The sequence below is a fragment of the Schistocerca nitens genome, chromosome 3 (genome assembly GCF_023898315.1).
Source record: "Schistocerca nitens isolate TAMUIC-IGC-003100 chromosome 3, iqSchNite1.1, whole genome shotgun sequence".
NCBI lineage: Eukaryota > Metazoa > Arthropoda > Insecta > Orthoptera > Acrididae > Schistocerca > Schistocerca nitens.
Window position 1 is genome coordinate 619732174 of NC_064616.1, and position 17892 is coordinate 619750065.

General features: G+C 40.9%; 1 protein-coding gene across 4 annotated transcripts in view; it reads left to right on the top strand.

Annotated features, from left to right (window-relative positions):
- The window catches only part of LOC126248556 (pre-mRNA-splicing factor 38B-like), a 109324-nt gene that overhangs the window by 23161 nt on the left and 68271 nt on the right, over nucleotides 1-17892 (top strand). For all 4 annotated transcript variants that reach the window (XR_007545506.1, XM_049949642.1, XM_049949643.1 and 1 more), the window contains exon 2: nucleotides 6775-6939. Coding sequence is in view for 3 of the 4 variants with exons in the window: in XM_049949642.1 (XP_049805599.1) it covers nucleotides 6775-6939 (165 nt within the window). In the remaining variant the exon portion in view is untranslated. The remainder of the gene's footprint in view (nucleotides 1-6774; nucleotides 6940-17892) is intronic.

Below are 17892 nucleotides of genomic sequence, written 5' to 3' on the forward strand. Positions count from 1 at the left end.
GTGCTTTAACCTTACCACCAGTGCAAATAATTTCTGCAAATCATCTCGCCCTCAGTTGTAAAAAGACAGAACATATTCAATTCTGCACACCTAGAGCTACTACAGTAATAGGAAGTGTAACACATGGTGGGGAAATAACAAATAGGGTAAAAAAAATTGAAATTCTTAGGTGTCTGTATTGATGAGAATTCAAAGTGGGCAAAGTACATTTTGGAACTCCTAAAACTACTTGGTTCAGCCACATTTGCATTTATAATCATTGCAGATCTTGGGGAGAGACAGACAAATCAGTAAGTCGACATATTTTGTATACTTTCATTCCATGATGTCATATGGAATGTCCTGTGGAAACTCATCTTTATGGAAGAAAGTTTTCATTGCACAAAAATGCTCTTTAATAGTAATATGTGTTGCTTACTGATGATGGACTTACTTATGGATATCTGTTTAATGAGATGGACATTTTGTCTACTGCTTCACAATTTTAATGAAGTTTGGAAGGTAGGAGACGAGATACTGGCAGAAGTAAAGCTGTGAGGACCGGGCGTGAGTCGTGCTTCGGTAGTTCAGATGGTAGAGCACTTGCCCACAAAAGGCAAAGGTCCCGAGTTCGAGTCTCGGTCGGGCACACAGTTTTAATCTGCCAGGAAGTTTCAAGTTTGTTGTAAATAATCCACTGTTATTCAGAAGGAACAATGATGCACATAATTACAATACCAGAGAAAAATGTTCATTACTCCGCATTAAGTTCATCTGCAGTACAAAAAGGCATGCTCCATGTTGCAAAAGCCGGCCGGGGTGGCCGTGCGGTCTAGGCGCTACAGTCTGGAACTGCGCGACCGCTACGGTTGCAGGTTCGAATCCTGCCTCGGGCATGGATGTGTGTGATGTCCTTAGGTTAGTTAGGTTTAAGTAGTTCGAAGTTGTAGTGGACTGATGACCTCAGAAGTTAAGTCCCATAGTGCTCAGAGCCATTTTTGAACCATGTTGCAAACAAACTTTTTGATCACTTACTCAGTGGTGTGAACTGTCTGAGAGACAGCAAAGTGAAATTTGAAAAGAAACTGAAAAAGTTTTTCCTTGACAACTCCTATTCTTTAGAAAAGTTTCTATTATTGTAATGAGTAAAAGATGATGGGTAGGAATTACTAATTCACATCTCTATCCTTAAAGAAAAAACAGTAGTAAATGTTCAGCATGTAGCCATATTTACAAAATAATTTATGATATTAATACAGGGGATATCAAAAGGTAATGTCCGTCCTTGGTGAGATGAAATAAGACCTTGTTTGCAGCAAAAAATGTTAATCAATTTTTCCATATTTGTCACCCTTTTTCTGTTATATGTAACTCCGGAATGGCTACTTTCTTGTTCATTCCATGCCAATGTCAATTAACGCATTTATCATGCAATTGATGATTTAATTTTGTTCTGTTAATTCCTGTAATAATTACATTAATATGTGCCATTGTCCTTGGTTTGACATGGCCCTATTGGAGCACATGCTCGAAATGTCCCCCTCTCTCTCAAATACAAGCTTCAGCACAGCACCTGACCTCTCGCTGCAAGTTACCAAATCCCTGCTGATGTGTTGCTCCTGCCGCTGTATGAATTGTTGCAATGAGCTCTTCTCTGTGCACTTGCTCTTTGAGGAATCCCCAGAGAAAGAAGTCCAGTGGCGTCAGATAGTGGTGCTACACTGGCCAAGGAACAGGACCACCTCTTCCAATCCGCATAGCTGGAAAATTGTTGTACAGCCATTGTCGTACTCTTAGTCAGAAATGTGCTGGAGCACCTTCTGGTTGATAACCATATGTGTTGTCTTGTCTGTACAGGCATATTATCCAATATTGTTCTTAGCTTAACTTCTTAAAAAAGCAGGCAATCAGACCCCCTCCCCCCAATTGTATATGAATGGGATAGTCAGTGTGACACCAAGGATAGCTTCCTGTTCATTAACACAAAATCTTGTTTGAAATGAGATGGAACAAGCTACTTGAGGATTGTTGTCATAATAGATGTATAAGTTGCGTCAGTTCATAACACCGTATTTTTTGAATGCTGACTCATCAGTCCACAAGACATTGTTCTCAAAATCTAGTCAGTCATTAATCATCTATAATGACCACTGACAGTATGCGAGATGATGTCCATGGTTGTGGCTTTAATTCTTGCACAGTGTTCATATGGTATAGATAAAGAGCTTGATGATGAAGTACTCGCCAACCCGATGAGTGTGGAAGTCCAACATGACACCCAGGACACCTTGTACTGATAATGGAAGTGCTTCTACAATATCGAGAATTTCTTCTTTACGATATGGAGCATGTCCTGGTTGACCAATGTGATGTGTAGATTGTTGTAGCATTCCTGTATCCCCCATGCATTTGTGGAGAGCTTGAAACACCCATCTACTTGGATGCCATGGATGCATTGCCATTACAGAAACCATAAACAAATTGCCTATCTTAGTATTCCTCATTAGTAAACTTTGTGGATGTTCAGACACAGACTTCACTTTAGTAACTTTCAGTGCAAATAAGGTCCTTTATCCTCTCATCAAGGATTGACATTATCTTTTGGTACACCTGGTATAAAGTGACTCGTTCTACATCATTGCGATTTATTGTGCAAATTATGCATGAAACATGAAACAAACCAACCAATCGACAAGAGAGCCAGCCAGTCTTTCTTCATTTTCATACACTTATGCTGTCCATCTGACATGGTATTTCTGTAGGCAGGTTGTCAAAGAGTTTTACGGCAGTGTAAAACACTCATTTTTGTGCCATAGTTAGTCTAATTAGAAGGAAATTCATTATGTCTCTTTTGTTGTTTTTGACAACAAATTTCATCAGTGAATAAATATACTGCTAGGTTGTGCTTTAATATTCCCAATCCCAGCAGATGCCTGCATGATGTATGTGTGTGAACTCCACACATAATTCTAATTATTGTCTTTTGTGCAGTGAATACCGTTTAAGTGAAGAGGTAACCCAGAAGATTATTTCACAGGACACTATTGAATGAAAATGTGTTAACTTCTTTTTTTCTCCTCCTCGTCCTCTGCCTCCCCCCTCTCAGCACTTTAGCACTGTATAGGTAGTACCCCCCTCAGAAAGTTTCCTGCTTCTGCCCTCCCCAGTGAGAGGTACTTCTCGAACATTTAAATCTAAGACTTTTGTATCCTCTTCCACATAGTATATTCACCTCTTTCATGGCCTCCCTCTCTGTCCTTTGCTGTTTGACCTCCATTCATTAACATATATTGCAATATTTACATTCCATCCTAAGAACATTTCTAAGCCAGTCTGTTCGACTTTTTATTTACATTAAAATTTCTGCTCCTTGCATAAGATGTTCCAACTCAGCTCTTGCTCTAACTCTCCATGAACCATTATTATTCTGAACTGCCCTGTAGACCTCGTGCAGCACCTTGTGTTCAAATATTCTGAGTACTGCGCATTAACATTTGTTAATGTCCATGTTCCACATTCATAGCTTATGACTGTCCTGTTAATGACCTGGTATATATGCAGTTTAATCTGTCTGTAGAAGGAAGGACAGACCTTCAGAACAGTAAACATATGGAATCATCTACTATTGCTTAAAATGAATGTTTTAATGCTGGTGGGCAATCCTTGATCAATTGTTCATGATGATGAACTAAATGAGGAAGGTGTATCAACCCTGTGCTGGACCACCAACCTTTGAGGACTAGGTTCTCATTTTGGAATTAGTTCCTCTTGTGGGATTGCCTATAGTCTAGAGTTCCCCCTTCCCTATCTTGTGGGACACGCTTTGTATGATTTCTCCACTGTGGCCATTCAGGTTAGGGTGGCCTTGCCAGTAGCTGTGCTACCACCAACAGTGCCTCCAGCATCTTCAGAGCAGAAAAAACCTCCTTTCCCACCACTGAAAATGCCTTCGACATGGTGATGTTCCCTTTGGGGGTCTATGTTCTGCCCAGAGTTGGCAATTATTCTTATGGCAAACATAGCCACTTTTTTTTACTTTTCTTATTTTCCTTTCTGATGTGTGTTTGAGATCTTGAGAACAATATTTCCGGAATGGTTGAAATATGCTGAAGTTAAGCCTTTGTTTAAGAAATGAGACACCGTATTTACCTGATTATAAGATGAGGTTTTTCCTCAAATTCATCATTCGAAAAGTACAGGGTCGTCTTATATTTGAGATTAAACTGTTGCTGCTGAGGTTGACAGTTTTACATTGTTTAATAGCATAGGGGTCATCTTTCACTTACAGATGAAGCAGATGCAGATTTGTTTTGAAGAATTCGGAAGGGTGATGTGCAGACGACACTTGCATTTTAACAGGTTCTAGATTTTCCGATATGCCGAAGTGCTCGATACAATATTGACGTTGATCAGATGATCACATAACATTTGACTTGAGCGGCGCTAGTGCAAAGGATACATGAGAAACAATGAATTGGCCACAACAACAGTCTGTTGCTGTTCTCGTACATGTATGGATACCATGTACAAACATTAATGCTGCTTTTTAAGTGAAGCTAACATTCAAAAGTGGAAACGTTGTCCTTCAACAAATAAACAAAAGCATTCATATTAAAGTGACTGTAATTATTGTGAGAATAAATTACAGCGACAAGATCTGCCCCGGAGATGGTACCAACAGATGCCAGTAGACCACGGAATGTGTGAAAGTTGGAGAATCGGACTGAATCGTGATTGCGATATTTTATTTATTTATTAGGTGCTGCTGTTACATATTACCTGCACCATAGAAGATACTGCAGTTTGTGTTTCACAGTTTGTCAAGCACAGCACTACAGAAGGGTTGGAGGGGAAACAATGGTATCAGCTTGGCTCAGAACTAGATACGTGTGGTGAGGGCAGTAGTGAGCAGGCAGCAAATTATGTCTTATTGCCAGCCATGGGAATGTATACCTCATACTTTGACTTTTTTTAGGAAGATCTGCCACATTTAAACAGCAGTTTGCCTGAACCCACTTGTCAAAATTCAACTGACTTAAAAATTGGACAGATACTCAACAATAATATTCATGACATGTGGAGTAATCGGGACTACTGCCGGATGTTTGTGTCGCTCTGGCACAATATTTCGGCCACATAACTCATTGCCTTCTTCAGGTGCTACCTGAGACTGCTGTGTTGGAGGATCTTGTCCAGTATTTATGCCCAGAGGGCGCTGGGTGTTCTCTGTGCCGCCCGCGCCCGCCTGGCGCTGCTTGTAAGGTGTTGTCTCTTCCCCGGTGTTCCCTCGGACGTCCGCGCCCGACTTGGGCGCCATCTGTGGCAGCTCTCTGAGGCCTGTCCTGTGCCGGGTGTTCCGTTCGCAGTCCATGCCCACTAGGTGCTGCTCCTGAGGTTTTTACCCCTCCCTGGAGCTCCCACGGACGTCCGCGCCCGGCTCGTCCACCATCTGTGGTCGTGGCAGTTGTCTGGAGCCGGACCCGCATGTGGCGTTCCGTTCGTGGTCCGTGCCCGCTTGGTGTTGCTCCCGAGGTGTTGGCACTTCCCTGGTACTCCGATGGACATCCGTGCTCGGCTCGTCCATCATCTGCGGTCGTGGCGGCTGTCAGAGGCTTGTCCTGCGTCGGGAGTTGCATTTGCGGTCCGCACCCGCCTGGCGCTACTCCTGCAGTGTTACTACTTCTTGAGGAGTTTGTTGGTTCATTTCGTTGAGCCCTGATAAGCTCTAGAGCCGGACTCCACGCCGAGCTGAGCTGGTAACCGCTGTCTTGGTTTATTAGGTTGTCTGTGACCTTGATCTCGATGGCCTCCTTTATGACACTGTTCCAAAATCTTGGCGTCTGTGTCACAATTTTGGTGTTGTTATAGTCCTCTCTGTTTGCAATTCAAATGTTGTCAGACTTAAGTGGTATAAAAATAAAAAAAGCTCGCGTACCGTGCTTACCTTCATTCAATAGGGTCATATGGGATTATTTTTTTATGGAGTATCTCATATCAAGTTTTCCACATCCAAAAACGAATAATAAGAATTGTTTGTGGTGTGAACTCAAATATGTTCTGCTGAGGCCTGATTGGGGAATTATTGCTTTCCAATATATTTATTTGTTAATGAAATTTGCCATTAAAAATATCTGTTTTTCAAACCAACAGCTCAATACATGGAATCAATACTAGGAATAAGAATAATCTTCACAAAGATTTGAAGTCACTTTCTTTGGTCCAGAAAGGCATCCATTATTCAGGAACACATTTCAGTAGCTTGTCAGCAGCCATAAAAAGTTGAACTACTAATAAATTCTAAGAGGAGCCTAAATGATTTATAGGTTGACAACACTCTAGTTCATTGACAAATTGCAAATAGATATGACATGCATACGATGACTCTTGACACTTTTCTGAAACAAGTGTTGCTATCTGAATAGAGGCATAATGGCCCAAAAGTGGTTGCAGCAATAAAATAAAGCTTTTTAAAAGTATCTTCGAGTAGTTGTGAACTCCTTCAACAATCTTACAAGTTTTGTGTGTTTTTCTTATTGTGTAGCTAAAGTGTGAGACTGTGTATATTCGGGGAATAGAAAGACTTTTATGTAGAACTGAAGATAATATGTTGGTTGATTTCACACATCATCCAACATATCTATTGGAACAATTTAACACTATTAAACACCTGAAACAAACATATTTCCTCCCACATGAAATGAATACTTTGCAAATGGCTCTAATATTTTGGACTGGTAATATTTCATTGGTACAGTGTTGAGTTTTGGAACTAAGACATGGAAATTTTCTTTTCAGACACCAACTGGCTTGATCGGAGCCCTGGCCAAGAAGAAGAGAAAAAGACACATGCGCAGAAACTAGAAAAGAAAAATAACGTTTTACCATTGTGGGGGAATGAGCGGACCATGAATCTTAACCCATTGATTTTGACAAACATCCAGTCATCTCATTACTTCAAGGGTAGCTATTGTAATGTCTTAGAATAATTCTATAATACTAACTTGATGTCCAGTGTACATGGAAATGAATGACATTTTATAGGGTGTTTTTTTAAATGAGGGAATCACTCATCTGATGATGAATTTACCTGTAATTAAAAAACAGTGCTGCATTGAGAAATGTTAATATGAGTTTTTGTAAGAAAATGAAGCAAATATACGTACTTTGAGAGAGAGAGAGAGAGAGAGAGAGAGAGAGAGAGAGGTTTTTCAGCACTTCAGATGGATGGTCCATAATATAGTGTTTAAACCGGTAGAAATTTGGAGATCAGGGGGCGGGATATAGTATTCACAGCACTGTATTAATGTTATCCCTTTCAAGTTTTCATTGTTGGAGGAGGGTAGTGTGCACATATTGTGTGCAAATTAACAGTGTAGTGTAAAACTGAAAGAAAAACATTCTATCCCAATCAATCATTGTTAGTTACGAGATCGAGGAAACAGACATCCAAGCTCTAGTTGGGTACCACCAATTATCTGCAAAAGTGTCAGACACTGTTAGAATGACAGTGGAATATTTTGTATCAGTGGATAATGGAGACTTCATTCACCACATTGTAATAAAGGTGTAACCCTCAATAAAAAGAAAAAACTAAAGCCTCGATGTAAGTGGCATGCAGAGGAGATGTGTATGTCTTCAGCAGAAAATCGGGGTACTCTGTCAGGGGTGCCTGCTAAAGTTCATTTATTTCAAGCTGACCCAGTCATGCACACATTATTTCTCTGTTTGCTTGTTATAAAATATAAATTGTATAAGTCAAATACACACATACAGTGTTGAATACAAGTCTTCAACCGTATTGAAATGTAGACCATATTAGCAGGAATTGAATGCGTACAATACTTGTTCACTTTTTTTTTCAATTTGTGAAAAGTGACTAGGCAGTCTTGAGTAGTAGCTTCTTATTTACATTGAAGTTAAGAGAAAATGCAGGAGCTCTAGAACATGATTAAAATCTTTTAAATAATGCTCTATTTAAGAAACAGCAACATGAAAGTAAGCCAATCCATCTCCAAAAGTGTTAAAATACCAAATGAATACTTGCTGTGGCAATGGGAATGCGCATTTAGCTGTCTGTGTAGTAGTGTGTCTGTGAATAGGTTTTCTGTTGCTAGAAAAAGAGCTAGTGCTTGAAAGCTAGTGTGAATGCTGTTTTCTGTTATGTGTTTCTGTTCTCCACGCATGATCTGCTGTAGGTGATTGGCTGCCCTTCCCTTATGTTGTGTCCATCCAGAAATTTCCATTATTGTTATACATATGATTACTAACTTTGTGTGAGCCAGGATGTTGTGGGTAACAAGACCCATTGTGGGCACAGGTATTAAAGACATGTATAGTAAATGGATAGGAAAGGGACATTGTTACATGTGTCAAAGCAATGTTGGCCACAGCATGCCAAACTAAATGCGAGCACGATGTGAGGGACGAGGTTTGGCTTTACTTGGTACTTTTTGGAAGTACTCGGTAAAGCACGAAATTTCGTTTAGCATTGTGGTGCTGGATTTTTCAGTTGGCACGACTTTCTTCAGTTTGGCAGACTTGGGGGAGTCAGTGATGTTTACTCTTCGCTATTTCTTTGTGGTGTAAAAGTAGTTCACAGGTCCAGTGGCTTTTTCCACGAAAAGAGGCAGTCTAGCAATCTATCATCACAAGCCTTTAAATATGAATGGAAATGACAGAGGAAAAGGAGAATAATTCTCAATATCTATTACGCAATACACAGTCACGTTATAAACGGGTATCACAGTTTGCTGTGGAACAGCATTACGACATCGTGCAGAAAGAGTTTAAAGATTTAGCTGACGATTACTGAGAAAAAATGTTCAACAATTGGCAGATGGGATTCATTGTTCTGTATATCAAGAAGAACTCTGTGCTAAATTTGCAGGCATGGACCACATGACAAAATTGGTGGTACGAATGGTAAATTTTCTGAAGTCACATATATTATTCCGTGTCAGTTGCAACACATTTCAGTCTAATTGAAAGAAGAGTCTGGAGACTCTATTCGTTACTGAAAAGTACATTGGTTAAGTCAAGTGGCAAGCCCAGAATGATTTTTCGATTTAAAACTCACTGTTGTTGAATTTATAAAGGAAAAATGAGCGCATGAATGAAAATTAAAACAAGAATGGTTGAAGACCTTGCATTTTAAGTGGTCTTAACTGCACACTGCCCATGGTAAGAGAGAGCAAGATAAGAAACAACTTATTTCTAATTTGATGATATGTTTAAAAAGAAAATTGCATTATGTAAGGGACAAATTGTGACAAAAAACATTGTCCATTCCTTTGTCTCATTGGCATTAAAGAAATCACGAGGTTTGAAGAAATCATTTTTCCCTTGAAAGAATTAAAGGGATACCTTTCTAAACTTTTTACTGCCAATCTGTTTTCAAAACCATTTGTCATTTCAGTTGCAAGTGCCCCTGAACATGTGGATATGCACATGGAAGTGAACAATCTGCAATGTTAGTTCCAACTAGAAGACAAATTCTTTTACATTAAACCTGTCCTTGAGGTGTACATTGTCTTCCTCGGGAAGAGTTTCCTTGTCTCTATAATAGTAAATGTGATATCAATTTTTCAATCAGTATTTGTGCGTGAAAGGTTTTTTTTCTGTTGTGAAAATAAATAGGCCACAATTAGGTGGCAGCCTGACTTGAGGAGATCTGTTAAATTCTGTCTGTACATATGCTGATGTTCTGTAACACATAAAAATTATATTACACCTCCAGTGCACCAAAAATAATTAAATAACAACAAAAGTATGTTTTGTTTGTGATACTTGCTGTTGAGAAATATGAAATGGGAAACCAAGTCGTATATAGTGTGTCTGCATTCCCATTTAAATATGGCACATTTGCAGTTTCCCCCTCTCCCCCCTTGTCACACTCAAGCAGAGTGGTGTGGCAGTGGAGGAAGTGTACAGCTAGGCAAGAGAGCTAGGGCACTGATAAGTAGCTGGTGTTTAGAATTGCGGTTCCAGTAATGGTGGTAGGCAATCTGAAAGTGGGACCTTAAATGTCGCATCGAGTACCATTCATTATCAATCCTTTACATTGTAGCTCTATGCGCTGGGTGCAGCCAAAATATTCTTGCCCGTAAGAGATGGCAGTGACTACTATCAGTTTCAGTATTGAGTATAGCAAGTGGACGCTATCTTCTGGGAAAATTTGGTTTCACTTGTAATTGCCTTCCTGGGGCATTTGGTCTCAGGCTTCTCAGAGCAAAACAAAGTGTAGTCACATGACTCAGATTGAGTGTGTGTTTGCTTTGTTGGGCAAATGGTGACTTGCCTACCTCAGCAGTGTAATAGTTCTGCAGTGGTAAGTAGAGCATGAGACTTCGTGTCGATGATACAAATAATATTTCATATACCCGTAAAGGCACAAATTTCCAAGATATTGAGCGGGCATTGATGCGAAGGACTCAAATTGACGATCTTCGCAGGTCAGTGGAATCTGTATCTATATTCTCAACCTGGTTCCTACTTGTGTTCTGGTTATGCCGGTCAGAAGGTAATAAAATGGTAATGATTCCTCCTCCACTGCTGCTAATGATTCTAATGGGATTGGTAATTTTACTCGAATTCTGCATAGCCCTGCCAGAGGCTGTCTTGGTTGCAAAAGTACTAGGGTCAAATGCCCATGGATCGCATGGAGGGGTGCTTCCAGCAGTTCTGAAACTTTGATACTAGTGAAAGTACTACTTTCAGCAAGAGTGAAAAAAACCTCATGATGGTCAGCTGTGTTTTGACAGTTTCCAAGTGGTCCTTGAAAACTTCTAAGTTATGACTTACTGTGTCTGCTTACTCTCGGATGTGTGTCATGAGGATGGCAGCCATGGTGCTGGGTATTGTTCTCCATGTCTTGGTCTAGGCTGGCCAATTGCGTGCTGCATATTTCAAGCATCTCCTGATTTCCTTCCACATCTACCTGTACTTGTTGCAACCCTACATTTATGTCCTCAGCATCTTCTGTGTCGGCAGTGCCGAATACTGTCTTTAGGATTCTGCCACCTGCATTTACCCAGACCCTTTTTTACTAAAATCACAAAACAATTCTGAGGTTTGGCGCAGCTGCTCCTGTAAACATTCAAAAGCTAATTGTAATAGATGATATTGACTTTGAGTAGCATTTAGTCTTGCCCTGTCTTGCATCATGATTTGTAATTTCTCAAAAGTATCCTCAAGGTGCTGAACTTAGTTTCTACTGTTCATACATCAAAATCCAGGCTTAATGTCCAATGGTGCTCAGAGGTCACTATGTCTGGGTGCTGCATAAAAATTACCCCACCACTCAAAGGCCATACCTTGATACCTTCTGCCATTCTGGATTTGCCCCACAGGCTCAGGAGCACCATAACCAGGAATTTTCTGGCTCTCATGTTTTCCTTGGTTTTGCGTTTGGCGGCCGGAACTGATACAGCTATCTTCTGCTCTCTGTAAATTGGTGCTGGGTTAGGCTCTGTCCACACCCTATGAGAAGAGGAAATTCCCTGTCAGCCTATTTGTCCCCCTCACATTCAAAAAGTGTCCTCAGATTCTTCTTTATTGACTAAATTGCCATATGAAACATTTGTTATCCCTTCCTCCCTCTCAGGGGTCTCGCACCTCTTTTATGAGTACATGTTTAGCCACTACAGGGCCTCAGCCCTATGTCTCTTTCTGTACTGAAAGTCTATCCTCCTATCATTCTTTTTTCCTCTCTGCCTTTCCATTGGATGGTCTTCTTTGTGCCAATTTTGCACGGATGTGGTTTGTGATTTTGGACACTCATTTTCCTCCCTTCCAGCATGCTACCAATTTTCATTTTTAACCATATAGTCCCCTTGTTAGGTTTGACATGCTGCGCATTTTCCAATTTTTACAGAAGTGAAGGTCACAGAGTGTGGTGTATAATCCACGTTTTGTGCCTTTCTCTCTTTGCGCCCTTCGTTTCTTGCAAAATTACTATTCCAGAAACCCAGCATTGTATTCATTCTGTTGGGGTTGGGTTATCAAGTTCAAGCATGGTGGTTGTCCCTGACCATGCAGGGATCACACTGTTGTATCCTGAGCTAGAAATTCCCCAAACAAGCAATGGAGTTCCTGCCTGTCATGGCTGGAAAGGTGGGCTCCAAGCAACATTTTACTGGCCAGATAACCTTTTCTGTGGCTAGGTGGCACCCATGGAGAGAGCCCCTGTTCAAAGTGAATTAAAGTTTCTTCTACTAGTGGTCACAAGGACTCAGCCCCATGACACTACCTTCCTTGACTGTGCTGTGAGGAGAGAGACAATCCAGGCATTGTAGTGCAAAGCATTGCACCCCATACCCGTAATGTACTCATACTGATGGGTATACTTTACTGCAACAAAACTCTTATTGAAAAGATTGAAGACAAATTTGGGGAAATTGAGTCTTTGGGAAAAATGAGAAATAGTTCATTATTAATTAAAACTTCCTCTCCTGCCAAGACTTCAGCTCTTCAGGCACTGCCCCACACAAACTAAACATGGTCCAAGGAATCATCGTCCACAGAGGACTTACACTCCAAACAGCAAATAGATGAGGAGCTCCGGTGGTGAGGCGTGCATTATATCGATCATGTCAAAAAGGTCCCAAGGATATTGTACGGATACAGGCACTTTTATCATGGCCTTTTGAAGTGAATGTCGTCACAGAGAAAGCTAGTCATGGTGTACAGGTACGATGCGAAACTGTATGTCCCACAACCTATGAGGTGCTTCAGATGTTTACATGTTGAACATACGTCATCCCACTGTATGGCAAACCCAAAATGCGGCAACTATGGGCAATCACTCCATGAAGGTAGTTGTGAACATCCACCTTTGTATATAAACTGCATGGAACATCACCCTCAACATTTGCCAATTTTCAAGAAAGAGCACACGACCCAGGAATACAAATTTATTGACTACCTGTCATATATTGAGGCATGGAAGAAATATGAACGCCTCAATCCTGTGTGTATGACAGTCAATTACGCCAAAATCACAACCATTGCATCCTCCCCCCTCCATCTCTACCCTCCCCAAACCAGATGTCCATCCTAATCCCTCATGGGACTTTCTTCAGGAACCATTTCCCATTTCCAGCCAGAAAGTGTTTTCCTTCTTTGATGTCTACCGGTAACAGGGCTCCCTCTCAGGATCCCTCTCGCTGGCCATCCCGGACCGGGGGCCAGCATCAAACTTGTGGCTGAAGGAGCCATGGCCTGTGGATCTTCGGGCTGTCCATTCCTTATCTGTCCCCATGCTCAATGCGAATAACCCCTTGAGCAAAAGAAAAAGGTACTGTATCCCCCCACACAGTCAGATTCTGAGCTGCTGTTTGTGGATGTAGTTCCATCCCCCCTGCTGACAGACAGTACCGATCTTGTAGAGTGACTGGTCCCCCTGGCCCTTGATGCCTAAACTGGCCACCAGTCACGTGATCATTGAGTGGAACTATAATGGACACTACTGTCACTTGCCAGAAATACACCTCCTTACTCCCTCTTGTTCTGCAGTTTCAATTGCTTTCAAAGAAACACACTTCACTGATACCATTCTCCAGTGCGCCTTGGTTATCATGCATTGTGTTAGAACCATGCTGATACCAAGAGGCAGCTTGAGGAGTCTCTATTTTGTTTCATATGGGTTGAGGATTTTCTCTGCCTATGAACTGGGTGTTTTCCTCCTCATTTCATCATCATCATTCATGACATTGTCTAGAGTAGACTGTGAAAAAAAAAGGGGGGGACTGTTCAAAAATTGGGACTTCGTACGGGCATCCATTAATCCATACATATTTACATTGATTTTTATGATGCAGTCCACTAAACCCTCTATTGAGTCTCCTTACTTCTGTGTTACATCATTAAGTCATTTGCGATAATGCCGCAAGGTGTTTTTCCTGTAATGATCCAGTAACCCTTCCTGAAAGTCCATTTCTCATTGCACATCACATACATTCTGACACCCCCTAATTGTCTGAAGCAAGCTATACTTAACAAATGCCCATAACTGCAATTCCTTAATTTCGCAGTTGTATGCAAACTGTCCATGAAGACAAAAATGTCTTTCCCAGATTTACGATAAAATGGAGCCACCAATGAACCTGTACCAGCATTGAGGATAGGTAAAGATACTCCTGAAGATGACCCTTCACTTCTTTCACCCTTCAGACGATCCAGTTTCCTTCATTGTTAGCTCTGACATTAGCTACCTTATTTAGTAGATGCTGAATAGTCTCTTGGGTTATTGCTTTCTCACTGACATACATTTTGCTCAGTACTACCACCTCAAACATATAGTGTATGCAAATAGGAAGGAAAGGACAAACACAACAAGAGAGGCCAGTACTTACTTGAAAACTTGTGCTGAACGCCACTGCTGCTGCACCTCATCCTCTTTGAAGTTCCATTGGGTGATGATTTCGAGCTCCGGCAGATATTCAAACACCAACATCGTAAGGAGTATTCTTTAGGATGGGAGTGGGCGAGTGGTACTCTGCTGGTAGTTGGCGACGGTGTGGGCAAAGAAGGCAGCTGATCCATTGATAGAACACTTTATTGTCGGACACAGACAGACATGGTTCAAAATATTTGAAACAGAAAGACTGCAGACGATGAGAGGTGATCCTCGCATATCAATACAGATGTACTGACACAGATGTTCCCCATGAGCTGTAGCGACGATCCAGCTACCACAGCACAATGCAGAGGCAGTGTCTAAGATCCGGCAACAACTGACACAGGCCGTGTGTCATTGGATGGGTCAGCTGTGACAACATGGCAGCAGGCTTATCCTGGTGATTTAAATCCCATTTCCACATGCTGACAGTTTCGGAAAGCCACAGTGTCAAGGTTGCATCGAGACACGTGGAGTGAGGTCGATGGCCTGGTATGACATAACTGGTGGGCCGGTGGTTATGTGGTTGACATGCAGAAGTGTCATCTGCAGAAGCGGTGTCTCTGCTAATGCTACTGAGCTGGTAGGGCATTGGCCAGTGGACACTGGCCTGGTTTTGCTGCTGGGCTGCTGTCCCGACTTGCCGGTGTCTGTGCTGTTACAGTAGGATGCCTACAGTTATGATGTGTGATACATTGCTATGTGCACATTTGTGTTTTCAGTGACTCTTTAGAAGCAGCCAAACTTGGTGCCTTGCCATACATGAATGTTTTAATTTATAGTATTGGATGTCACGATCCCTTTTCAGTGTATACTTTTACTGTGTCAAATATTGGAGATATGACCAAAAGCTTGAAAACTGTCACTGAATTTACTGAGAGATCTGATCTTGAACCTTTTCCTCCTGCCAGCAAATACCATTTTAAAGAACCATGCAACTGGTACTATAAGCCACACATTGTAGGCTTTTATTTTTTTTCCTTCTGTAATGTTGATAATTAATTTGTCAATAATGGTAATATGCAAAAGAGAATGATCTATTACTGCAAGAAATGAATTGTGTCTCACTTTTCACCAGCTTCATACACATATATGAGTAGATCCTTCTGTCTCCCCCTAGCTTATAGAACAGTCCAACGATGTTCGCTTTCTGCTGCAACATGTTTTGTGAGAGCACTTCACTTTTATCATGGGAAATTTTCTCGACATTGAGATATCAAATTTTTATATCGAAGATATCCCTACCAAGTTTCAGTGTCCTGCTGACCAAGTAATAACACATCCAGACTATACTTTCAAGGAATGTGAGGACAAGCTCTCTGGGGATCTATCATAACTCCAATTTCACCTTTTTGCTAACTGAAATAAATACTTGAAAAGGGCTACAGGCTGCTACATTCGTCTGTCACAACCTTTTTTATTACTGTGTTGGCACTGAGGACATTGTCAGTGTATTAATTATAGTTATATATGTTAAAAATGTTGACAAGTGAACAGAGATTCAGGATCATAACTTTATTAGTTAATTTTCATCCATTTTGGGGAAACATCCCCCCCCTTCCCCCATCCTCTCCTCCTCCTCCTCCTCCTCTGTCTTCACTAGTGAGCTTAACAGATTGCACAATGTTGACACTACAAATATACAAGTGCTGGGCTAAAATGCACATACAGTGTTGGCAGCTCTTGTGTTGCTTGCTGATGTTGGAAATTCATTGACATTGGTCATTAGCCAGTCTGGTCATAGTATAAATTAGCCATTGTTAATCACTGAATCCAATGGTTTCTTTCAACAGAAGACACAGATTCATTACATTTGATTTCAATGTGGGTAGTGTCAGAATCAGTTTTATTGGCCTGGTAGTTACAAATTTTAAATTGGCTTGCTGATATTCATATTTATTTTCTGAGTGGGGGGGACAGAAAAAGCTAAATGCAATGGCACGCTGACCTATAGCAGAGCCTTAGGCTTATGTTAGGTTGGAAATGTTACAATATGATTGACAGTTGGCAAAATCAATGAATGTGAATGGAAAGAAACTAAATGTACTGACTGTGAGACCTTTAGCATAGCCTGAGACCTGGGTTAGGTTTTAATGTGACAGTTTGGCTGAAAGCTTGTGAATCGAATGGATCTCAACACAGAAATATGATTGCCATAACTGATCTGTAGTTTAACCCAAGTTCTTCATTGTATTAACCTACTTGTATGTCTTACTTCGATTTTTTTTCCCCAAACTCTGTGACAGTGTGATTAGATTTTAACATAATAGAACAAAATACCAGATGACTTTTCATATGAACCATAGAAAATTGTGAACAACCATTCAGATCTGCCAATAATCAACTCTCAATTTGTTGTATTCAGTTTCCATCGTTCATCAGGTGAGTTGTTGCCAACCTATGCTACGCAACAGCTGCTGACCCCCTAAGTGCACTTTTATCCAAATGATAGTAGTAGTATCTTGATATAGTAAATGGCTAGCTTGAAGTGCAGAATAATATGTAGCCAAATGACTACCAGTGTGTTCCACATTTATATAACCAAACTTTCATTGTGTCACCTGATTGGCAAAGAGCCCCCACAGTCACAAAGTGTGTCTGTGAGGTAATCAAGTGACAGATGTATGTTGGTGAAGGGATGTACCCCACCTTGCTTTTCCTATTGTCTTCAAAATACTTCAAAGGCTGTTGTTGTGCTCTTTAATTATCCTCATTTGTAGGAACGTCATTGTAAAAGACCAGTAATCCAATACATCGACATATCTGTGTGGTTTACCTATGCTAATGTTGTGGTAATGAGATTACCAAGCATGATCCAAAAGAGTATGCTATATAATGTATAAATACTTGTGAAACGTTACCAGTAAGTAATTATTTGCCCACACTTGTGAATTGATTGAATTTAAATACTGAGATTTCCCAGCAGATTAAAACTGTGTGCAGATCTGGACTCAAATCTGGGAACTTAGCCTTTCACAGGCAACTGCTGTTCCAGCCGAGCTATCAAAGCACAGCTCACAACATGGCCACACAGCTTTACTTCTGCCAGTACCTTTTCTCCTACCTTCCAAACTACACAGAAGTTGTTCTACATACCTTGTGGGACTGCCATTCTTTGAAGAATGGATACTGCAAAGATGGGGTTTAGCCACAGCCTGGGAGATTGTTTCCAGAATGAATTTTCTGCCAGCAGCAGAGTTTTTGCTGATTTGCGACTTCATGGCATAAGAAATTTGGAAAGTAGAAGACGAGGTACAAGCAGAAGTAACGTTGTGTGTGCAGGATGTGTGCCATGCTTGGATAGCTCAGTCAGTAGAGCACTTGACTGTGAAAGGCAAAGATCTCACTGTTGAGTGCTGGTCTGACACTGGTTTTAATCTGCCAGCAAATTTCAAATCGCTTCACACTCCACTGCAGGGTGAAAATCCATTCTGGAATTTCAATAGTGTTTTCTTTTTGTATTAAGCTGGTATTACTAATATAATTGTCCAAGGCATTTTGCAAGAGTAAACAACCAA